This window comes from Mustela lutreola, chromosome 8 (genome assembly GCF_030435805.1).
Source record: "Mustela lutreola isolate mMusLut2 chromosome 8, mMusLut2.pri, whole genome shotgun sequence".
NCBI lineage: Eukaryota > Metazoa > Chordata > Mammalia > Carnivora > Mustelidae > Mustela > Mustela lutreola.
Genome location: NC_081297.1, coordinates 84,241,122 through 84,266,355, shown reverse-complemented (window position 1 = coordinate 84,266,355; position 25,234 = coordinate 84,241,122). Strand labels below are relative to the sequence as shown.

General features: G+C 42.8%; 1 protein-coding gene across 2 annotated transcripts; it reads right to left on the bottom strand.

Annotated features, from left to right (window-relative positions):
• Positions 1-4,920: 4,920 nt before the first annotated feature.
• On the bottom strand, positions 4,921-25,071 carry KLHL42 (kelch like family member 42). 2 transcript variants are annotated; one of them, XR_009357055.1, is made up of 4 exons: positions 24,067-25,071; positions 13,689-13,882; positions 9,540-10,350; positions 4,921-6,295 (listed from the first exon to the last, which is right to left on the bottom strand). XR_009357055.1 is itself a non-coding variant. In XM_059187588.1 (3 exons), the coding sequence occupies exons 1-3, from the start codon at positions 24,936-24,938 to the stop codon at positions 9,899-9,901; spliced, it is 1,518 nt and encodes a 505-aa protein (XP_059043571.1). In that variant the 5' UTR covers positions 24,939-25,071; the 3' UTR covers positions 4,921-9,898. The 2 variants fall into 2 exon arrangements, 1 of the variants encoding a protein (XP_059043571.1); XM_059187588.1 differs by having other exon boundaries at positions 4,921-10,350.
• Between the last annotated feature and the right edge of the window lie 163 nt (positions 25,072-25,234).

The window sequence follows — 25,234 nt, the reverse complement described above, 5'->3', positions numbered from 1 at the left end:
ATTTTCATTGTTAGTGTATAAGAAAGCCACTGATTTCTGCACATTGACTTTGTATCCTGCCACGTTGCTGAATTGCTGTATGAGTTCTAGTAGTTTGGGGGTGAAGTCTTTTGGGTTTTCCATATAAAGAATCATGTCATCTGTGAAGAGAGAGAGTTTGACTTCTTCATTACCAATTTGGATACCTTTCTCCCACCTCTTTGATGAGTTATGTACTATGGTAGAAGAGAAAAGTACACTGCAAGGTATTTCATATATATATATATATATATATATATATATATATATATATATTTAAAATGAAGGTGTCTTTTTTTTAATTAACATATATTTGTTTCAAGGGTGCAGGTCTGTGATTCATCAGTCTTACACAATTCACAGTGCTCACCATAGCACATACCCTCCCCAATGTCCATCACCCAGCTACCCCATCCGTCCCACCCACCTCCACTCCAGCAACTCTCGGTTTGTTTCCTGAGACTTAGAGTCTCTTATGGTTTGTCTCCCTCTCTGGTTTCATCTTATTTCATTTTTTTCTCTCTTTCCCTATGATCCTCTGCCTTGCTTCTCAAATTCACATATCAGTGAGATCATATGATAATTGTCTTTCTCTGATTGATTTATTTTGCTTAGCATAATACTCTCTAGTTCCATCCACGTCGTTGCAAATGGCAATATTTTTATGGCTGCATAGTATTCCATTGTATATATAAACCACATCTTCTTTATCCATTCATCTGTCGAAGGACATCTAGGCACTTTCCATAGTTTGGCTGTTATGGACATTGCTTCTGTAAACATTGGGGAGCACATGCCCCTTCAGATCACTGCATTTATATCTTTGGGGTAAATACCCAGTATTGCAACTGCTGGGTTGTAGGGTAGCTTTATTTTCAACTTTTTGAGGAGCCTCCATACTGTTTTCCAGAGTAGCTGCACCAGCTTACTGCAAGGTATTTCTAATAAAAGTTACTGATCAAAAAAAAAAAAATACTAAATTAATTCCTTTAAAGAAATTGTATGGTTGGATATACCAAAACCTACATTTCTTTTTAGAAAACCCAACTAGGCTTCAAGACCTTCCAAATTCAACAAAGATGTTAAGCACCTGCTATGTACAAGACTTTGCTGTATTCCCTGATTTAGGATTATAAAGAATGAATACAACACTGTATCATCAAGGAAACTGCAATCTAGAACAAGAATAAGAAACACACATAAGAACTATTATGTAACTGTCATAAGTAATTATCTTTCATAACACCATGAAGCTAGTACTTAGCTCACTTCACTAAGACTCACAGCTTAGACTCATAGCTTACTCATCAAGGCCAGCTGCAAGGTCTCACTGCAATATGGCCACAAAGTGTTGTGCCCAAAGCTGCCATATCATAAACTACACAGTCTCAAAGTCTGCTTTAAGATCATCCAGCCCAGGCCTGGAAACCTGACGTCCTCCTTCTGAGACATGGCTCAGACTCAAGGTGATGTCCCTTCCCCACTGCAATTAGCATAACAAGCTTAGCTCTGCTCGAGCAACAGCAACAGATTGTTCATACGGTCTTTTCAGGATACAACAGTTGACATCCCTTTCTTCTGGCAAGAGGAATCCCTCTTATCTGGTATTCATTCATTCCACGTTGTTGAGCCTGGAGCTTTTCCTCCAACCTCCCTAGCCACAGCAGTTACCCTAGGGATGGACACATGACCTGAGCTGGTCCCTTCAAAGGCTTGATTAAGAGTTTGGCCCTTAGGGGCTCCTGGGTGGCTCAGTTGGTTAAGCAACTGCCTTTGGCTCAGGTCATGGTCCCAGAGTCCTGGGATCGAGCCCCGTATTGGGCTCTCTGCTCAGTGGGGAATGAAAAGAGAAAAAGCACAGGAGGGGCACATGGGTGGCTCAGTGGGTTAAAGCCTCTGCCTTTGGCTCAGGTCTTGATCCTGGAGTCCTGGGATCGAGTCCCACATCAGGCTCCCAGCTCTATTGGGAGTCTGCTTCTCCCTCTGACCTCCCCTCTCATGCTCTCTCTCACTCTCTCTCTCAAAATAAATAAATAAAAATCTTTAAAAAACAAACCAAAAAAATAAAAATTAAAATAAAAAGAGTTTGGTCCTTGGGATGGGATGTTCCAACTATCTAACACTGAAATACAGGACCATCTAAATAAAGACGAGGGGTGGAATAGGCAGGATTCCCCATCATCCTTATGAGAGAAGCAAGGTAACTGATGATACTGCTCTATCTTGGGATTCAAAGCCTTCAAGCCCGTTCTTTGGGAGACATGACAGAAACACATCAGGATCATGGAATTTGTCAGCTACCTCTTAATAGCTTCAGTAAGGTATTTTAAGAAGGGCAGAAGATGCTGGCCGCGCTAGCCCATTTGAAGGTATAAAGAAAACCACCAACAGCTCTGATAGTCATAACAGCTCATGTCTACTGAGTGCTTCACCTGGATTCCTCATTCAATGGTCATAATAATTCCACAGAGTGGAGACAGTGGTTATCCCTACTTTACAGTTAAAAAACTCTGAGGCCCAGGGAGATGCAGTTATCTGACCAAGGCTATACAGCTAGAAAGTGGCAGAACTGGGAAGCAGAGTCAGCCAACTTTGCTCTGGAGCCCAGGCTTTTCCCTTTTCTGCCCGCAGCCAGGCGGCAGCGGAAGGTCAGATAATATGTGCCTTGCAGAAGAGCCAGAACTTCTGTTCCCATCAAAGGTGCATGAACAAACAGGAAAACATAGCAGGAGTGGGCCTTCAGAGCAGGCAAAGAAACAGAGTGGGAATTCATGCCCAGAACCCCTCCCAAACACCTTCTGCCACACAGAAGCAAGCATTTCTACGAAAGCAGCATTCCCTGGGATGCACCTCAGCAAGGGCAAACCCCTACTGTAGGTTTTCCCAAAGCTGAGGAAGAGTCATTAAGCTAGGGGTAAAGAGTATAGGCAGGAATACAGATACCACAAAGATGGGCTTCAAGTCTAAAAACCCAGGCCCTACTAGATCTGGGCCTTTAGCATACAGGGTCTCCAGAGATCAGATCCACCATGCTCTAGCCGAGTTCTTAAAGGAGTTTTATCGCCAAGGAAATGTTACTGGTCTGTAAACAGATGATCCCCCAGGCTCTACAGAAATTCCCAGGTTCTCTCCACACACCCATCTGTCCAATAACCATTTCAATGGGAAGAGAGCTACCGTCTGGGCACAGCACCCAGGGAGGCCCATGGAACATCCAGCTGCAAGGCAGGAGAAGTGGTTCCCAGATTAGCTAACCAGGAATCCTACCACCTTTGGAACAGGGAGCCCTTGCTAGACCTTACCTGCAGGAAGAAGTATACAATTTGGACCAGTGACTAGTTTTTCCTTCTCCCTTTTCCCAAATAGCAATGTGTGACCTGTATGTCTCAGGTTTCTTTTTTTTTTTTTTTAATATTTTATTTTTTATTTATTTGACAGAGAGAGATCACAAGTAGGCAGAGAGGCAGGCAGAGAGAGGAAGGGAAGTAGGCTCCCTGCTGAGCAGAGAGCCCGATGTGGGGCTCGATCCCAGGACCCTGGGATCATGACCTGAGCCGAAGGCAGAAGCTTTAACCCACTGAGCCACTCAGGTGTGGGATAATATTTGTATTTACCACATGGGATTGTTGTGAGGATGAAATCAATTCAATTTTAAAAATGCGTAGAGTTCTGGGGCACCTGGGTGGCTCAGTGGGTTAAAGCCTCTGCCTTCAGCTCAGGTCATGGTCCCAGGGTCCTGGGATCAAGCCCCACATCGGGCTCTCTGCTCAGCAGGGAGCCTGCTTCCTCCTCTCTCTCTCTGCCTGCTTCTCTGCCTACTTGTGATCTTTGCCTGTCAAATAAATAAATAAAATCTTAAAAATAATTTTTTTTAAATGCTTACAGTTCCTTACACAGAGTAGGAGCTCAATTTGTGTTGGTGTGGTTGTTTTCATGTGTCTTGAGTATGTAGGAAATAATCTGAATTATTCATGATAGATTGTCAGAACTGAGTGATCACCCAGGGACATTCACAATGGACATCCCCTGACAACCCTGGACTGGAATGCAATAAGCTGTGATGTCCCTGGGTGCAGTAGCTAGGTCTGATTTTTGACTATAAAGGCGGGTATGTCGGGTTTCTTATGAGGTACCAGTGTTATCTTAAGACGGATCATTCTTAAAATTGTATGTATAAGGGGGAATGTATGGGCAGGTGAGTTCCTGCACATGGGGCAATCAAAGGATGGAAGGGAATGGACATCCGTGGGATGTCATATAGTAACTGAACCCCATTTTGTGATGATGCCCCCTCCAGGAACCCCGCAAACCTCAGAAGCAAGGGATTGTAGGGCATTTGGATGGCTCAAATAATTAAGTCTTCTACTCGGGTCGGCTCACGTTGTGATCTCAGGGTCGTGAGATCGGGCCCTGCATCAGGCTCTGCGCTCAGCGGGACGTCGTCTTGGGATTCTCTTTCCTCTCTCTCTCTCCTCCCCCTCCCCTGTTCTCTCAAATAAATAAATCTTTAAAAAAAAAAAAAAAAGGCAAGGAGTTGTATGTTTCAGTTTTCCTGGAGTGAGGGGTGTTTAAAGGAAATGGGAAACATTAGAAAACGGTGGAACAGATTGTGGCGGACTGTAATTGATGAACAGTGGGATTGAGACATCAGAATTCTAAGGCTTCAGAGTTCCTCCTCCCAGATCCCTCTTCTCCAAACACTAAAGGCTCTGGCAACATTTGCTACCCCATTTGACCCATCTTCCTACAGGACTACTGCCTCTCTAGCTGGTCCCTCTGTGCTAATCTAATCTTCCCTGTGGGTCAAGAGCCCCCACCTGAGGGACCCGTGTCCTCTCTGTTCCGCACAGCTCCAACCACATGGCTGGTACATCGTACCTAATGGACAACAATTTAGATTGCTAAGATTTTGAACTATTTTATTTGAAGAGATTTTCTTCTACGGTTCTAGTTATAAACACAGAACAAATGCTATTTGAGTAAGGGCATCATAGGCATCATTGTATTTGAACGAACCATATCATAATGTTTACATTTTAAGCCATACTTGAAGACACAATACAACCTTTTTAACAAAGTGTCAATCATAACAAAACATAATTGTTCATTCTACAGATTATCCACTCTTCTAAAATAACCACTACATATGAAAACATTGTAGAGACATCTAAAGAACCCCATTAAGATTTTTCTTAGAAAAATGACACAATAATGCAAATTACATTTTCCTTTTCGTTACTAGGAACAAACTGTGACATCCATTTGAGAAAGCAGCAGCCAACCCTACCAAAATCATCTCAGCGGCCTTTTGCTCCTCAAAATCAACCATCTTTTACATTTAATGTGTTCTAGAGGAATGATAAAAATGGTTATGTCAAGTGCAGAAGTTAGCATTATGTCCACTGGTATGTATTTTATACCGTGTTCCTAAATTAACATAAGAGAATGAAAAACAGCAAATATTCTTACATGAATGAAACATAAGGACAGAAAACCACCCTTTAATAAGTGATCACACAGGTAGCATCAACCGACTTTCCGTCAGGACCAGTGTCTTAATGACCATTTAGTAATGCTTTTTATGGAAGTGTTTTAAAGGCATAGGTACAAACACACATGTGAAGAGCTCCCCTCTCCCCCAATATTCACTTCCCTGACTTTGCTCGCCCCGCTCAAGGGATTGAGCTGTTGAGCCCTTAGCCACATAAGCTGTGTGCCTAGTAATTATCTTTAAAGCAGATCATATTTTTTTTTTTTGAAAAATGAAGTACAGAGAAGACTATGAAAGGTAGTGAGAAAAAAAGCAAACCCTTAGAACTTAGGTTGTGATGTTCAAATTTAGAGAAAAGCTGGTTCATAAGAATTGTCAGGTCATGAAGCAGTGGATAGACGAGAGGCAGCCAGGCCACAGAGCCCCAGTATGCCTGACAAAGGTGGGCATCTTAGAGGACATGGGTTACAATGATATGGCAAACATTTTCACAAGGCTGTAAGCTCTCCAGGTCAGGGGACATGACTCATTTACATCTATATCCCTAGTTCTTAATATTGTCCTGCACACAACAGACTTTCAGTATTTCTGGGAACCAGGGAATGGAGCTGAATCAGCTCAATGCTTTCAAAGCCTTTCTTGGGGGGTGCCTGGGTGGTTCAGTGGGTTAAGCCTCTGTCTTCGGCTGAGGTCATGATCTCAGGGTCCTGGGATTGAGCCCCACATTAGGCTCTCTGCTCAGCGGGCAGCCTGCTTTCTGCCTGCTTCTCTGCCTACTTGTGATCCCTGTCAAATAAATAAATAAAATAAAATTTTTAAAAAGCCATTCTGGATGGTATCTACTCACTATTTCATTCACTCCTCTAAGGCAGGATGAGAAAGAGACTTCATTCATCTCACTCTGATGGCTGGGCAATGGTTGCCAGGGAGCTCTGATGACATGGACTGTGAGACCAATTCCTGGCACTGAGGAAGGGAGTGCTTCTGATTCATGATGCCACCATCAGAGAACGGTGACACAGACATTATATATTCCCCACCCCTGGTCAAGGAAAAGGCATCCAACAACTCACCCATGTTCCCTTTCTGTCACTATGCTGCCTCACAAGAGCTCTGCATTAAGCCACGGCTCATTAGACGCTGGTTGATCAAGAAGGCCAAGGCCTTTCCACTCAATTTACCTCTGCGGCCAAACAGGTAGGGTCATGACTTTACCTGGAAATCTGAAAACATGGCATCCACAATGCTCATTAAGTAATTCTTTACTGAAAGAAAACAAGCATTTCCTTCTAATTCCTTTTGGAAGAAAAAGAGCTTTGTCCATCTCAGTAAAACTTTAACTGACATCTAAGGCGTTTGGAATTACTTGGGATTTTGGTTCAAGAAAACATGGCCGAGCTCAATTCTCTTTGGTATTCATGCTTAATCTTAATCTATTTGTTTCTTAATAGAATCCAAAACCTTCTCAGTACTTCATTGTTATGACTTAACCCACACTATTGAAATAATCAACTCCTACTCTTTCATCAGAAAAACTTCCAAGGATGCTAAGGGGAGAGGCCTCTTAAACCAAGAATGTTATGAAGAAAGCCAGAAAGAATGACAGGGAGAACCAACCTCCCTCTGCCTCCCAGACCATTCTTCATAAAATGGGTTTCTTCTGGCAAGGTGGCTCCCACCAGCAGGGGTCCTCCCGCTAACTCTCCTCCCTACTGTGGGAGGTTGGCACCCCTAAGAAGCAGGTCAGAAAAGAAGGAAGCAGCATTTAGAGAAAGGAAGAAAACAGAAGCGTATTATCAAAGAGTACTACATTGTACACCTGAAACTAATATAACACTGTATGTTAACTACACTACTATTAAACACTTAATTAAAAAAAAAAAAAAAAAAAAGCAAAGTCCTGGGGGATGACAGGGACTTTTCAAAACAACATTCCCTCATCATAGGTAGAGTCTTCACTACAACATTGGCACCAATGTGAGAATAGAGCTAAATTAAAATTATCCTCAGAATGCCAACATAGCTGATGTGCACAGCAGGAAGAATGATGACATGATGACCCAAATCCACAGATCAGTTCCTATTACACATTCTTCCTCGCCCAAGTACGGCTGGCAGTCCAGAGTGACAAAAATATTGTTAGACGTCTGGGTATCTTAGAGCAATATGCCAGGACGTGCATGCACACACACAAACACACACACACACACAATATGCACATACACACACATCAAACCTGGTTTATAAAAAGAGCTTTGTGGACCAGAGTATGCCTTCACTTGGTCCAATAATCTAATTGTTGGCATGAGGGAAACAGACCCAAAGAATGTAACCAGGAAGAGAACTGGTTGGCAGCAATAATATTACATTTAAATGATATGGTTATTTACAAGCTAAGGTCTAATTGTCCAGAACTAATTCAACTGGCTAGACTCTTCAGAATATACAAGGTGAAGCTTTAAAAAAGTTAAGATCTGTAGCAACAAAAGTTAACACTATCTAAAATAAATTAGATTTTTAAATATATGCAATGAAATTATAGGTCACTGGAAATTCAATTCCATAATGAATATAAATTAATATAAATCTATTATTAAAGTACCATCCCCAAGAAGATTTCAATTCAGACTTAAAAAAAAAAAAAAAAAAGGCTGAGTATTTGAGAATAAATGGGTATGGCTTAGAAACCCTTAAGTAATGTAAGTAGAGTACCAATATGATTATTTGGTGACAAGATCCAAGAGCTGTTCCCAGATCCACAATAAAGGCTTGCCTCAATTTACTTAATAGAAGTATTCCTAAAAAGTTGTGCAAATAGAATTTTTACAACCAGACCCTGATTTTCACTCTGCTCGCAGGCCATGGTTGTCAAGAAACCCTGTAGTGACCTTGTGAGAACCTGGGGCGCTCTGCCAAAGTGACCGGTCCTCTGCACCATGTCCACGAGGTGAATGCCTACCCAAGGCGCTGGGTAGCCTCGCAGAACACGTGGATTTGCCATGACAGTTTTTTGTTTTTCTGCAGGACATTCTTAAAGTGAGGTGCACTGTAACTGGAATGTTAGAGTAGAAGGATGGACTCCAGCTCCCAGCTTCACCATCCTATTACAAAAGATCAGAGACGCTCAGAAAGAATAACATTTCTATAAGTATATATATTTTTTAAAGGGATGGAGCTATGACTGGCAGAAACTTTATATATTCATGTTAGCTGACTTATTGACAACTGCTGGAGCTGGGTTCCATCTGACTCAATGACCAAGGCAAGCAGAGAAACTTCCCGAATTTCAGAGATACCACCAGAGGCCATTCCTATTCCACAAGAGTTTCTTCCCTCTCTAGCAGCAAAGTTCCACAGCTATCCTCACCTTCCCTCATAAAAGCAAAGCGTGAATTAAAAGGCTAAGGTTAAATTAGAAAGATGTCTGATCTAAAGATGATGAACTTATTTTTCTTATCTTAAAAACAGAACTAAGTCAAAGACATTCATCAAAAGTAACTCTTAAAGGCAATTTTTTTTTTCTTATTTGGTCTTCCCTTCCCATTTAAGACTTGATTTCAAAAAAAGAAAAAAAAATATATATATATCCATCCTTCTAAACAATATATCCTCTCTTTTAAACAATACAGAATGCCTAGCAATGCAACTTATCTGACCACATAAATTTGCAATCTGCCACCAAAATGAAATAAGAGGTTACACCTGTCTATTCAGTACACATAATTGCAAAAGAAGTTTGGAAAAATAGCTGAGAAGGTTTTTAAGAAAGGTTCTGGGAGGACTGAAGCTTGTAAGGACTCACTCTAGGGCTCCATCATTGTAAGTTTCCTGGAAAGTAGTGTGCAAATAAAATAAACACAGAACCCTATTTTTAAACCACCGGAAGTATATGTGGGTATGAATAGGGGAGAATAGGGGTGAATGACAGTGTTAATATAAATGTATCTCAAGTAAATGAAAAATCTCTCACTTAAGGTATTAATGATATTTCAAGTGACCTAAATAAAACGGATTTTAAAATGATCTTTACCATTCACGTCAACAATCGACTTTGGTCCTTTACTAAAGCAGACACAATGAATCTTCTTTTTGTTGATCAGTTTCAGTCACTGGTCCAAGGGTACCATATTTGATGAAAATAGTATCATGGATTTGCTCCCATCATTTAAAAATCAATAATTAAAAAAATAACAAAGTTGGTCTCTTTTCTCCACAAGTTTTCAAGTAATTAGTTCAAGTAAGCTTATTTACAGCTATTGTACATGTGACCTACTTTAACCCACTTTTTCCCTTTAGAAATTAGCCTCCCTGGAAATGGGACACTACTTTTTCCTTTTTTTTCTTTTTCTGCCTTGAACCAGGTTTCTTTTAAATACTAAGTCGGTTCAGTCATGTTTCTGCTTTATTGGGCAGATAAAGAGAGGAAACCAGCAAGTTGTGTCCAAAGGCTGGGAAACGCCTGAATGCTTCCCAACTATCTGAGAAGATGTTGTACTTGAGAAAAACTCGATGTTCCAAGCTGGTGGACAGGGTCACGTCTCTGCTCATGATGTAGATGCCGTCGTTGTGGAGTGCACAAGTCAAGTTAAGCCCCGATTTGGACGTGTTCTCCTTGAGGTAGAGCCACTGCCGTGTGACCGTGTTGTAGGACTGCACCGTGAGCATGTCCTCGCTCTGGCTGCTCCTCCGGTTGGGCCCCAGCTCATGCAGACAGCCGCCCACAATGTAGATGGTCTCCTCAACAGACACCATCTGCTGCTTGCGAATGTGGACGTCACAGGTTTCAAACAGTGTCCAGATGTCGGCCGAGGGGCAATACTGCAAAATGTTCATGTTGCGGTCTGAAAGAAAGAAAGAAGCCAAATGAGGACACAGCCGTGAGGAGCACCACTGCCCGTGCACGTTGTGATAACATCTGCCCCCGCTTAGACCATCTGGTCACACAGAGGCAAAAGGACTCCAGAGAAGCAGAGGTTGGGACAACAGTAAGGCTGGGAGATCATCTGTTTAGAACCATCCCCCTGGGGATGTCCCCTCCCTGGGAGGCTCTCAGAATCAAGAGAGCCAGGACACGGCCTGCTGTGATTGGAGCATTTCAGAATCACCAGTCCAATGTAAAAAGAATCAGAGCCTTGGAACTCTCCTCAATCACTACAGAATTACTGACGTGTTAATACAGGTGTCAGGCGAAGCCCCAAGGGATCTACTCTTGACAAGCGACTCTACTAAATTAGACAAGTGAGCCAAGCAAGATCTTCAGGGGTTAGTCTAAAGGAAACAACACACAACTGCAAGTCAGGAAAAAAACCAGAAATTCTCACTGTGGCCTTCAAGCCATAGAATCACTTGGCAACTCGATGTCCCGACTACAACAGCAGAGACATACTCACAAAGGCCCTTCCCTCTCCCTGAAGCATGCTTCCCCAGAGATGGCTGGTTCTTGTGTGGATAAAATCAGAAAGTAGATCAAAGGCTACTCTAACATTATCTTGAATTCTCAGCTGCTTTAAGGAAAAACACTGCCTACTCTCATTTTGAAAAATGCTTGTGAAATATAAAATAACTAGTTTCATTTTTCTTTTTTTAATTGTTCTTTTTTATCTTCTTCTCCTCTAGGAAAGAATAAGTGGCATATTTTAGCCTCAGCAGAAAAAATGCTCTGAGTTATCTGAAAGAATGAACTTTCTCTTTGTTGTTGTTGCTTAAACAAACAACAAAATCCATCAGTGTAAGAGACAACTCAGCTTGGGAAGAGATGTGGAACTAAAGGGTACAATACTTCCTCCTGACACAGAGGGACCCACCCCACAGTTAGCAAAGATGAAGAAGCTCCACCCCCCCCTCTGGTATCAAGTGGAAGGCCTCGTAGAGGGCACAGAAAGAACAGAAAGAAGACCGAGCCCTGTGTGTGCACGCGTCCCCCCACTTATAGAAATTTCAGAATTGCTACAGCTTTAGGAAATAGTCCCTCTCTTTTCCACCCACACTAATACCTCCTTGTATTTCTTTTTATTGGAGGTATTGTGAAGAAACTCATTCCAGAGACAGTCCAAGGGAGTTTGGTTCCAATGTATCAGAAGTGCTCCTTAGTAACCTGGCTTCCCACCGCATGAATAAAGGAGTTATTTCTCCGTTCCAGGTCTGAAGGTCTTCCCAGGTCTTCTGTAAATGTTTTCTCTCCTCACCCAACAAGGGCTCAGACCATGATGAGGTGGTTTGAGTTGGTGGAATAACCTTTTTTCTTTTATATTGAGAGGTAATTCTGAACTTCAGCAAATCACCCTTCTTCCCTTGAGTGGTTACTACTACTTTCTATGGAGTTTCCTTTAATTTCCACAATGCCTGCTACAGAATCAATATAATCAAACAGCTGTCATAAAAATCATGAACTATTACTTCCTAAATTTTAAAAGTCTATCTAACTTAAGAAGTCAGCCAGCCAAGAGCCCAACTTTGAGCCCTGCATTTTGTTTTATGACAATTATGATTCCTTATTTTAAATCCAGGTAACTATTAGGAAGTGCTGGGAAGATCCTACACAGAAGAGGAGGGGTGTTTCAGAGTACAAGGAACTGTCCCGCCCTCTCATCTCAGAAAACCCGTTTTCAACCCTTACACAAACACTCATCCATCCACATCACCCAACCATCCCATCACAAGTATTTGGCTCGGGGAATCCAGGGCAGGAATCACCATGGGTGGCCCGAGTGAAGAAGGTACATTAGTAGTGGCTTGAGAAACTAGAAAACACACAAACAAGGGTTTTCCAGGTCAAATCTAAAGAACATTTGCTCAGCCAGGGTCATGGAAAAACTAGGAAATCTACCAGCACAGTACTCTTGGGTTTCAGTGCTGCCTGTCAGTGCTTCCCAGCTCCTGGTCACAAGAGAAGCCAAGGGATATGTGTGCATTATGTCAGCCCACAGGGTGCATTCTGGGTTACAAAATCTAGGGAGGAATCAGAATTCTTAGAAATGTTCAAAAGTAAATAACTGTATTTACTTTCCTAAGAGAAGAGACACACAGACACCCAGAGGTACATATGCACACACAGGAATTCTCTGGGGGCTATGGTTTCATTAAACACATGAAGTTGACCACCGTACCCAAACACCAAAGTAGAAGGTAAAAGAAATGGTTGCTAGGTCTCTCTCTCTCTTTTTTCAATTATTTATTACCCCCAAAAGCTGGCAATTATCTTATCTTTACTGGATAGTCATGAGGGAGAGGCACTGGGACTAGCTACACGGGGATAAAAATTGAGGGCATTAAAAAACAAAAAAGTTCACTGCGTCCCATGCATTTCTCTTGGTCACTGCCTCTCTCCCCTTAGATGCATAAACACAGCACCTGTACTGAGTTCAACAGTGGCTCCCTAAAAGATATGCGCTTTCTATTCCTGTCAAATAAATAAATCAAATCTTTTTTAAAAAATAAAAAATAAATAAATTTCTTTGGCCAAGAGGTAACTCGGACACAAGTGGGGGAGAGAGATAAAAGGCAAGACACACTTCTATCTGGTGGGCCCCCACCGCCTCCTAACACAACCAAGTTTGTCATTATCATGTGAGATGCTATCTACCAAGAACAGCAGTAAAAAACCTATTGGGAAAACTTATTTCCCAATTATCAATGCCAAATGCCCACCAAAAACAGTACAGCTTAATAAAAAGCACAACCACCTCCCACCTCTGGTCAGGAAAAAGTTCTCTTATATTGTTGTCTTTTGTAATCCTCTTACACTATGTGAACAACAGCCTTGAGCTGAGCTTCTGGAAACTGTCTGATAGGTTTGTGCTCAAGAACGAAGAAAGTGAAAACACAGATCCACAAGGATGTTCTGGTCCTAAATTCCATAGTGTTAAATGTGTTTGGAAGAAGGATGGCACTTACCCAGTCCAGTCACAAGACAGCTGCTCACAAGGCTGGGCTTCCAGAGCAGAAAGAAAATACGTATTCTCTTCATCACATCCTCTACCCCATTCAATTTTCATGCTCACACAAAGGGATCAAAGGTCCCTTCTGTCCAAAGTACCCTTGTAATACTCAACTCTCTTCCTCCCAGATATGCAAATGTCCAGTATATAATGTATGAAATTACAATATGTACATCAGAGCATTTCCCCAGGCTGCCCAAGCTCACGTGGAAGAGGATCACTTACTTGGCCCCTTCACTTACCTCTGGTCGTGTATCCTCCAATGACATAAATTTTCCCCTTACACTCACACGCAGAGAACTCGGCCAGAGGGTTTGGTAAGGGTGCCACAAAATTCCAGGCATCCTGCTCGGGATTGTAACACTCAACATTAGAAACGGCCTGCCCACCAATGGCATAGAGTTTTGAATTAACAGCCACAAGTTTGAAGTTAGACCTGAAAGAGAGATACAAAGGCCCAGAGAGTCAGTTTTCTTAACCATTAAGAAGGCAATGGCATGAACTGCTAAAGCAGACTGAGGAATGTGCTGGAGATCTAAAGAAAATTAGCTCTCCAAGCTGGGTGCCATTCTGCCTGGGGACAGAAGAATGGCCAAATGACACCTCAAATTTCACTCCTATCTCAGAATTCACAAGAATGAAGCATTTTTCAAATCTTAGCAATTAGAGATAAGCAACTCAATATAACCAAGAGTAGTCTTGCTTAGCCTTATGCCAAGAACCAAAGATATTTTAATATTAATATTAATTTATTAATATTAACATTAAATAATAATTTATATTAATATTTAATATTTTAATATTTCTTTCAACAGCGGGAGCAAGTGTTAAGGGAGGAACGCATAACCTCCCTTGTCTCTCTACTCAGCATGTTTCCAATTCTTCCTCCCCATTGAGGAGGCTCCATGTTAGGTACACACTAGCACCTTCTATGGTGCATATGCTAAGGGTGGGTGCTAGAGGGTGGTTCAAAGACCCCTTTACCACAAGTGCTCCTGGCAGATCTCTCGCCCCCCCATCCCACCGCTCCATCCGAGGGCATCTTATATACTGTTTCACAACACAATACAAAGGGCTACATAAGCACCAAACTAAACATATTTTGATACAGCACCCTTACGGGGGGCTTCCGTATGTTAACAAATACTTAAATCAACAAATGCTCATTTATCATAATAGAAAATAATTTTAGGGGCACCCGGGTGGCTCAGCTGGTTGAGCGTCAGCCTTTGGCTCAGGTCATGATTCCAGGGTTCTGGGAGTCTGCTTCTCCCTCTCCTTCCTGCTCATGCTCTCTCTCACTATCTCTGTCTCTCTCAAATAAATAAGATAATTTTAAAAGGAGAAGACACTGGTTTTAAGCCCCATATTCAGTAATACAATCAAATACTGCTCATCAGCTTCAGATGCTACATAAAAGTCTTGTAACTTTTAACTTCTGAATTGAAAAGAAAAAACTAATTTGTTCCAGTGTAGCGCACAGAAATTAATGACTCCTTGAAGGCCAGATGGGATACACATTTGGGTCAGTCTCCCAGATTGGTACTTGGTCTCAAGTTTACAGGAGTGTGAGCAGAGCACAATGCAACAGAAAGACCTGAAGCAGCTCTCTGACCCTAGTCCAAACACACCAATTCACCATTGCTGGTATGGGGATAATACTCATCACAGGATGGTCAAGACATTACAGGCAACAGTTTCTCAGGAAGTACCACACTGAGATAAGATACTACCATTATAATTTCTTAGTTTTCTAGTGTTTGCAATAAAGTAGACCATGTAAATTTAGAGACCACATCTACCACTAATACAACAATGTCTTCAAAATTAACAATATCCTAAGAAAGAATGGGGAGACCCACATTTGAAAAATGCAGGTAAGAGGGTAGATGAGGAAGAAACAGGGAACAAGTTGCCCATGTGTGATCTCCTAGCAGGAGTCTAATCAACACTGATGTACCATGACATAGGACCTGTGGGTAATAGCCACCTACACCTACTAAAACAGTAAGATGTTTTCAAAGGTGCCTGCAACGTGTCCGTTTAAATGAGTCTTTGTTTTGTTTTTCAAATGACAAAGTGAACAGAGTACTCTTCAGCAAGAACCTCACATTGTCCATTACACCTAGCCAGCCAGTCACATTTTATGCCAACCGACTTCACTGGGGTGGCAGCCACCGGGGGGGTCTCTACTTCATGTTGCTTACTTTTCCTGCTGCCAATGGTCCTTAAAATCTGACCATGATGCCCTCTCTGTGTGTGCAAATTTGGGGAACCAAAGGAAATAAAGCTTGCAAATAAGGACTAAATTTTACCAGTCTGCAATTTGTTTTTGCTCCCCAAAGGTACACAGATAGTAAATTTTCTAAGATCAAAACAGTTTTTAATATTCATCCAGCATAAGCATTTGTCCTAAGTAAACATGTAAGGGCTGAATGAGTAAGCAGTTAAAAGTAAACAATTCCATCTCTCCAGACCCAGCATGCTCAAATTCACTTGAAGAGAAGACGCTTTTCAATATTGAGTTGAAGATAAAACTGCCACCCCAACGCGGACCACTTAGTGAACACGCGTCCTGCTGAGGATTGAGAGCCCAGGCTCACATGGGGACATCTTAGCTCCACCACTCAATGGCTGTGTGACCTTAGATAAGTCACTAAATTTCAGTTCATCTCATCCTCAGTTTCCCCACCTGTGAAGTGGAGAAAGGAACATATATCACACAGGGAGAGTTGAAAAGGGGAACACCTGCAGAAAGGGGTCACAAGAGGGAATGCTTTTTCTGGGTGTCATAAGACTAAATTTCTTAATTCTGAGAGGATCTCTTTGTCATTTGTTAACTGCAACAGTCACCGGCTGGAATGTATTCTGGAATTACATACAAAGTGCTCTCTCATCCATAAATTCTCACCATGAAGCACCTCATTTCCTACTCTTTGAAAGTAACTCTTTCACTCTTCACCTACTGGAAGGGTGAAAGTATGAATCCAAGCTACGGCTTTAAAAAAAAAAATTCATCTCTAGTGTTTTCTTAATATTGATCCCTGACATACTACCTTCAGGGGGTAAAAAGAATAATTTTTAAACCAAATAATGATGTGTTGTAGCTACATCCTTGACTGACTTAGAAATAGAAATAAAGGGGAAAAAATGCTGATTTAATTACTACTTCACCTCAAGGAAATAAAGAGCTCAGCAAATCCTTAAAAACTAAGTGACATGAAACATGCTGAACCCTGCTACACAGATCAACAGTAGCTGTATACAGCTGTAGGGCGGCCGGTGACACAGAGGTGGGAGCGGCTTCGAGTGCTGGCCCTGTAACCATGCAAACTTATGAAACTCATCCTCAATTTCCCCTTGGGAAGATGGAGCCAATACTACTAAAAAGAGATTAAAAAGATCTAAAAAGAGACTACTCCAAAGAGATGCTGTGAGTGTGAAATAGGAAGTGACATCTAAAACAGTGTCTACAACATGTAGCCCAGAGTTAAGAGCTCAAGAAATAGGAACCATTGTCAAGGTTTGCTACATAGAAAAGTTTGTTGCCATTGGAGTAAACATCAGAGATAAATGGCAAGATCTTTTCTCAACCACACAGAAAAGACATATAGTTTGTGGAGCACTCAGGTCCTTGTGCCCCCTCCTCCTCCTCCTCTTGCCTACCTTCTGCCACTTCCCTATGGATTAACCTCCCCTGGGGACCAGCAGGTCGCTACCTACTAGGTGTCTGAGAGACTGGAGCACACGAAGCAACTACTGGACAAAATCACAATGAGTGGGGGATGAACAGACACATAGTTTTCTTTCCTTCCCACTATTCTCGGGCTGCAACCTTAACCAGAAAGGAGACCAGAAATGCCCTCAAATACTAAACTTTGGCCCAGAGAAAAAGGGAATAGCTAAGGCTGATGACAGTAATTCCGTCTCAGCCAGGAAACTTGTTTAACTCTCTCCCGGCTTTGTATTCACACACAGAACTACTGCAGAGCAAAAGTACAGGGCAATCAGAGAGACTAGAGACGGTAGAGACGGAGAAATGAACGACCAGGATTGCTGCAACAGTGGCCAGTTCCTGCAAGTTATCACCAATGGAAGCAAGGAGGGAGGGCAAGCAATGTTGTGGGTACACAGACTTTCGCACAGATGTCCTGACAACTCCTGAGATCAAACCCACATGCAGACCACTGGGCAGTGGGGCATCCCTGGACTTCAAAGCAGCCTCTCTGCTCTGCTGTGTACTCACACTGCCATTTTCAAGTGTGCCAGCACAACACTAACATCTCTTTCTTCCTTTTTGGGCGGGGGGTGGGGATGGGGAACACTACTGGTCACATGCACCATTTTATCCAGGGTGCAAAGGGCTTTACAGAATCTCTCAAGCTAGGGTTCCTGCCTGTGCCATACTATTTAAGATTCTGAGATCACCACCCTATTCAGTTGCTGAGGAATGTGGGCTGCTTTGCATTTGACCACTTTGTCAAAGTAAAACAGTAAAGGTACTGTGATGTAAAGGTACATCACAGAGGCAGTGAATCAAGCCAGATGTGAAATGCTGTGTAATCACAGGGGCTGAAATCTGCTTTTCCTCAAGGTTCTAAGTTTCCTCTGGTGTTTCCAGAAACTGTATTAGATACATTATCCAGAAACAATCCCATTCTAAGTTTCATTTTTACTTGTTTCATCATCTAAATTCCTTGAGGACAGGAACCATGTTGTCTTTGTTGTTTGCCCAATAGTGACTAGAAAGACGCTAGAAATGAATGAAGGCTGTGGTGAAGCTCAAACACATGTAATGAAATTTTTAAAAGCAGCACAAAGCATCTGTGCTCCACTTCTCTGAAGAAAATAATTTTTTTTTAAAGATTTTATTTATTTATTTGACAGAGAGAAATCACAAGTAGATGGAGAGGCAGGCAGAGAGAGAGAGAGGGAAGCAGGCTCTCTGCTGAGAAGAGAGCCCGATGCGGGACTCTATCCAAGGACTCTGAGATCATGACCTGAGCCGAAGGCAGCGGCTTAACCCACTGAGCCACCCAGGCGCCCATCTGAAGAAAATAATTTTTAAGAAAATTAAAAAATGCACATGAAGATGGTCACTGCCAGTCTATAAGCCAAACTGTAAATACTCTAAATGGTTATATCTATTCAATGGATATTTACATTTTGGTTACTCTACTTACTACACACCTTAGCAAATTACTTGACTTTCTATGCCTTGGTTTCTGACTCTGTAAAATGGGAACCTGCCTGATACAGTCTTTGTGAAGAATAAGTGAGATAATACATGCAAAGCAGTAAGAACAGTACCTAGCACAGAGTAAATGTTCAGTTAAATGTTACCTAATATTATTTTTCTGCTATTCTAAATAACGATAGTGACTGTTACAAGATAAAAATATTCACAATATTACATTTAAAAAAATAAAATAATATAGTCACTTTTATTACAATAATATATGATATAGTTCATAATTCAAAAACAATGGTGCATTTTGAGCATCTATGAATTATTGGATACCACATTAGCAGTAGGGGCACACAGAAGCAATGAACTGGACCTGACTGGAAGGGAGAGAAGCAAACATAAGCAGAAAACTTCAATTCGAGGTGGAAAGTGTTCTAGAGAAACAAAGAATTTGAATATTTAACCTAACTCAGAGTTCAGAAAGGGACATCCAATTGAGCTGACCCTCAAATCTGAGTCAAAGTATGAGAGAGATAAAGAAGGTTACAAATTCCAACATGGCACCCAATTTTAAAATTTGGTGGAAAAAAGTATCTGTGTCGGGGCACCTGGGTGGCTCAGTGGGTTAAAGCCTCTGCCTTCGGCTCAGGTCATGATCCCCAGGTTCTGGGATCGAGCCCCACATCGGGCTCTCTGCTCAGCGGTGAGTCTGCTTCCCCCATCTCTCTTTCTGTCTGCCTCTCTGCCTACTTGTGATCTCTGTCTGTCAAATAAATAAATAAAATCTTAAAAAAAAAAAAAAAAAAAAGAAAAGAAAAGAAAAAAGTATCTGTGTAGAAAAAAAACAGTAGCTCGGGGTTGCCTGGCTCGCTCAGTCAGTGGAGCACGCAACTCTTAATCTCAGGGTTTTGAGTTCAAGCCCCACCTTCGCCCAGAACTTACTTAAAAAAGAAATAAATAAACAAAAGTTTAAAAAAAAAACTAGAAAATTCCTGAGAATAACTGCAAAAAATATACAGACTATACAAAGATCATAAACCTTTCCTGAAAGACCAAAAGACCTAAATACATGGAAAAACAATTTTTCTATCTGCAAAGTATTATGAAACTATTAATCCTCCTCCAACTTAACTGATAAATATCAATCAAAACTCCAACAGAACTTGACAATTGGATTCTAAAGTTTCTCTGAAGGGGAAAATGTACAAAGAATAGCTAAGAGAATAAAAATAAAACCAAAAAGGGGTGCCTGGGTGGCTCAGTGGGTTAATCCTCTGCCTTTGGCTCAGGTCATGATCTCAGGGTCCTGGGATCGAGTCCAGCATTGGGCTCTCTGCTCAGCAGGGAGCCTGCTTCCCCCCCTCTCTGCCTGCTGATCTGCCTACTTGTGATGTCTCTCTCTCTCTCTCTGTCAAATAAATAAATAAAATCTTAAAAAAAAAAAAACAAAAACAGAAAAAAATGGGTCTCTATTCCACGAGACAACAGAATAGTTTACCAAGCTGCAATAATTTAAAAGTATGCTATTGGAAAAAATAAATAAATAAATATAAATAAAAGTATGCTATTGGTAAAGGAAAAGCCAATATGTCAATATGGAAACAGGAAAATTATCATCTGATAACTGGTTGTGCAAATCACAGTGAGGACTGAGGCCACTGAGACATTTAGGAAACATGCTATAACCTTACATTATACTTTACATAAAAATAAATCCCAAACACATTCAAATATAAATGTAAAAAGGCAAAACCATAAAATAGATTATAAGACAGATGAATATTTGTATATTCTTAACTTGTAGACACCTTTCCTGTGCAAGATTAAAAGCTAATAGTAGGGACGCCTGGGTGGCTCAGTTGGTTAGACGACTGCCTTCGGCTCAGGTCATGATCCTGGAGTCCTGGGATCGAGTCCCACATCGGACTCCCAGCTCCATGGGGAGTCTGCTTCTCTCTCTGACCTTCTCCTCGTTCATGCTCTCTCTCACTATCTCTCTCTCAAGTAAATAAATAAAATCTTTAAAAAAAATAAAATAAAAAAAGCTAATAGTATATAGGACAAATTTGACTCCCCCAAAATTTAAATTTCCTCATGTAAGAATACGTGATACATTTGTATAAAGAGATCTTTTTAAGATTATAATGAAGATTAGGTATTACATATTAAAGATTTAAAATTTAAAAAAAAAAAAAAAGAATACATGATAAACCTGATGTCCAAAATTGGAGGCTCACAATGCCAGTGTTGTCCTACAGTTTGTTTGGTCTGCAAGGTTTCTGTTATTGTTGATGTTGGTTTTTTCAATGCAGTAAGTTGCCAGTCTTTAAAAATCAGGGCATCTGGCTATCTGGCAATGCTTCCTATACTTGGAGATAGCAACAAGCTGTGGGTGACAGGGGTGGGGCCCTCTTGCGGTGGGGTGACAGCTCTCCGATTCATCATCACTCCAACCCACCCCTCTACTCATTGACTTCACCAGCCTAGTCACTTTGTGGATTTTTATTTTTGAGGCCTTCCAGTAAAATAAAGGCAGGGGGGAAACAGTGCAACATTACCTAAGAGACAAGAGATTGATTCTACGTATGTAAACAGAATTTCTAAACTGAATAGGAAAAAGATAAACCAATTTTATTTTTCATTGGCAAAGGCCACTTATAAAACATATACAAAGTGCCAATAAACATCTGAGAGGAAAAATTTCTCTCCCAAGCAGAAAGATTCACATCAGTGTTTGCCAACTGGATTGGTAAAAATATAAAATGATGATAATATCCTGTCTTGGCAGGAGTACAGGAACTGGCAAGCTCAGACACTGTTGATAGGAGAGGAGATCTGAACAATGTTCTGATGGGCAATTTGGCAGGGGCTACCAAAATTTAAAACTTATATATACTTTGGCCCACCTATCCAGGGATTCCAGGAATTTGTTATTTAGGACTACTGAAAAATGCCTGCTAAGAGAGGCACATCTATGCCAAGATGTTCAACATAGCATTTTTTAAAAAGATCTTATGTATTCGAAAGAGAGAGTGAGCGAGTGAGAGAGCACAAGTGTGGGGAGGGGCAGAGGGAGAGGGAGAAGCAGACTCCCTGAGGAGCAGGGAGCCTAACATGGGACCCATTCCAGGGCCCTGGGATCATGACCTGAGCCAAAGGCAGATGCTTAACCGACTGAGCCACCCAGGCATCCCATTATAGCATTGTTTATAATGGCAAATACAAGCAACTTAAATGCTCACTGGGATGGGCTGATTACATTACCATACAGCCAAAGGCTAGAATACAGCTCTTAATGAGTGAGACAGCTCTATGTATATTGATATTTGTTGATACAGAAAAAACTCTCCAAGTGGAATTGTCATAATAATCAGCACAGCCTAATCAACCTATGGTAAAAATATATATAAGATGAACACACACCCCTACATGTACACACATACAAACATTTTCCCCTAACAATTATTAACATACTTATGTTTATATTTATAACATATATTTACAAATGTATAATATATAAATATATATCAGTAGATACACATATCTTCCACTCTGTGGTTTCTCGTGTCATCTGTAATTTTTCTAAGCATGTATTTACGAATTACTTGAATACCTTTTTTTTTTTCCCCTGGAGGACATAAAGAATATTCCTAAAAAGAAAAAGAAAAAAGAAAAACGACTATCAAGGATTTGTAAAGAAAGAACAGGGGGCACTGGAGTGACTCAGTTGGTTAAGGATCTGACTTGATTTTGGCTCAGGTCATGATGCCAGCATCATGAGATCAAACCCTACGTCAGGCTCTGTGCTGGACACGGAGCCTGCTTAGGATTCTCTCTCCCCCTGTGGCCTTCCCCGCTTCTCTAAAAAAATAAGAATTCTGTGAGGTGTTATGTTAGAGCTCAAGCTGGATTGGCGGTGGAGGGGTTCTGTTGAGCAGCAGTTGATACAGCTGGACACACGTGTGTAGAGGTGACAGACAACCGGCTGGGCCTTCCACCCCAAATCTGAGCACCATTCGTAACCACTGAATGTCCCTTTGTTACCTCAATTAAAGCTTGTAGAATTTGCCTAAAAATAACACTTCTGATACCAAACCTTAAATACAGTATCATCTCAGTGGTATAAATAATACACTAAAAAGGGCTTGGAAGAAAACATGCCAATCTCTACACAGTATTGCCTCTGTGAGGGAGGGAGCAGGAGTGATAGTCTTTCTATTTCTTGATTCTTTTCCATTTTCCACTTTTCTAAAATAAGTATGTATTATTTTTATCACCAGAAAAAAAAGAACACTTTCCAAAAGGAATTTCATGTTAGAGTAGAAATAAAGCCACTGTTCCCCCCACCCCCCTAGGCTGGGGTACCCTTAAGTCAAGTATGTATGTATAATGGTCTTCCCATTCCAGTTACAACTTTCTTTGCCTGGTGGTGAGTCCCCCAACTACGCGTTCCACACTTCAGGGTAGGGCCCATGTGGGGGTTGAGATGGATACAAGTGTAGCAGAAAAAAGGGTATTCCTGTCCTTTCGTGGATGATACTGATTCTTCTCCCCACTTAAGTGTGAATGGCTCTGGGCCATCTTGAGTCCTTCCATCTTTCTTTCCTACCATCTCTTCCTGTATCTGCTCTGCTCTTTTTTTTTTCCTTCTTCTTCCTTCTCCTTTCCCACCTCGATTCCCTACTCTCCCTCGCCTCCCCTCCTCCTTTACCTGTCTTCATGTCACCCAAGGGCATGTTGGGAGGGATTTGAGGATGGGAGGGGGAAGGTTGGGTGCACTGAAACGTTCTAATTTTGTAGGTGACCACTGCCAGGCTCAAATTTTAGAACAAAGACGAAACTGTCTGGGAAGGAAGGGAGATGCAAAAGAGAGGATACAAAATAAAAAAGACAATCCAAGGTACAATTCTAATGGTAATCTGATTACAGATTGGGGCCCCAGTGTGGAAAGCTTCAAAGTCAATAACAACAACAAAAATCCTCCCAAGACCGCATTACAGGTCACAGCCCGGTCTGTCACTGTAATCAGGATTAGAGCCTAAAAAATTTAAAAAAAAAAAAGAAGATAAAAATGAAAGCAAACTTAAAAAAAGTTTTCCTTTACAGTATCCTTCCGGGAAACCACAGACATCCCCCACCCCCACACCCCCCAACTGGGAAAGAGGCAAAAAGGCAGTTTGCCTGAAAGAGCGAGACCTGCAAGGAAAGTACTCGGTTAGTTGACCTGGCGGGGGCCACTTCTTCCTCGCAAGTTCTCAGTTCCTTGGGAACTCTGCCAGAGTCCAGGCCAGCGACACTCCTGAAGATGTCATTCCCACTTCAGCAAAATCTCCTGCGATTGCCCAGCAAACATCAAGGGAATGAACGAACTAGTGAGCAAGTGAATGAATGGAACGGGAAAAGAAGCAGAAGCAGCCCCGCTGGGCGCTTACCTCTTCTGGTTCATGGAGGCCACCTGGAGCCACTCATTGGTGCTGGGGTTGTAGGAGTGCGCAGCCGAGATTTCCTGGCTAGTGATCCTATACCCGCCCACTATGAAGAGGTAGTTGTCCAGGATGGCAGACCCGTAACCCCTGACGTTCACCAGGTCGGGAGGAAGGTTGTTGGCCAGCGGGAACCAACGTTCGGTCATCTCCTCATACCTGAGCATGGACGGGGGCTCCCCTTGGTAGGGGTGTGGGGCCAGGGGGCCCCCCAGGAAATCCCCCAGGGCTACAAGAACCGGAGTCCCGGTCAGCCGGGCCTCTCTCAGCCTCTGCTTCAGGCTGACATCCCCGGGGGCCTGAGGAGGAGCCCCCAGGAGGTGGAACTGGGGCTTGCACAGCACCTCGTGGAAGTGGACGACCATGAAGCGCAGGCAGGCCTCCTGCAGGTCGGGCAGCCCGTACACCTGCGCCAGGCGGTACAGCTCCAGGCAGTTGGTGAGCCGCACCTGGGACAGCAGCAGCTGCAGCAGAGACGTGACCTGAAGGAAGGAGGCCGCTTCCACCAGCTCCGCCAGCAGGCTCACCTCGTCCATCTCCTCTTCCTCCTCCACCCCGCCGCCCTTCTCCGCCTGCGGGCCCAGGAGCCAGCCTTCGCGGGCCCCGCCGGCGTTGATGAAGTCCAGCACCAGGCGCAGGCCCGGGGCGCTGAGGCCGCGCAGCTGCTGCACCTCGGGGCCGCCGGCCTCCTGGCTCAGGGCCTCGCGCATGCCGGAGCGGTAGAGGGCGCGGAAATAGTCGCTCTGCTCGATAAGCTTCCTCTTGCTCACCGGGTAGCAGCGGTCCTCCAGGCGGATCTGCACCATCTCCTCGGCCGACATGGCTGGGGGGCCGGGGGCCGCGGGGGTGCCCGCCAGCTCTGCGCGCTCGCCTCCCCGCCCCCACGCGCTCGCCGGGTTCCGGGTTGGGCGCGCCGAGGGATGGCGCCGCGGAGGAGGAGGGAGGCGACGGGCCGCCGCCCGCTCCCGCGTCCGCCCGGCCTATCTGGGTCGCGGCGGCGCCCCCGAGGCAGCCCCTCCTCCTGGTCCCGGGGGCGGCGGCTCAGCCTCGCTCCCCCGGAGCGGCCGCCCTGCCGGTCTGCTCTGCCTCAACGCCAAAAAAGGCCGGGTGGCCGCGC

Bases quoted from the DNA above. Each gene is read 5' to 3' on its own strand.
- KLHL42 (XM_059187588.1), bottom strand. From the start codon at position 24,938: ATGTCGGCCGAGGAGATGGTGCAGATCCGCCTGGAGGACCGCTGCTAC. The intron at 13,883-24,066 runs GTAAGCGCCCAG...TCTCTCTTTCAG, and splicing joins GCCTCCATGAACCAGAAGAG to GTCTAACTTCAAACTTGTGG. The intron at 10,351-13,688 runs GTAAGTGAAGGG...TCTTTCTTTCAG, and splicing joins TGGAGGATACACGACCAGAG to ACCGCAACATGAACATTTTG.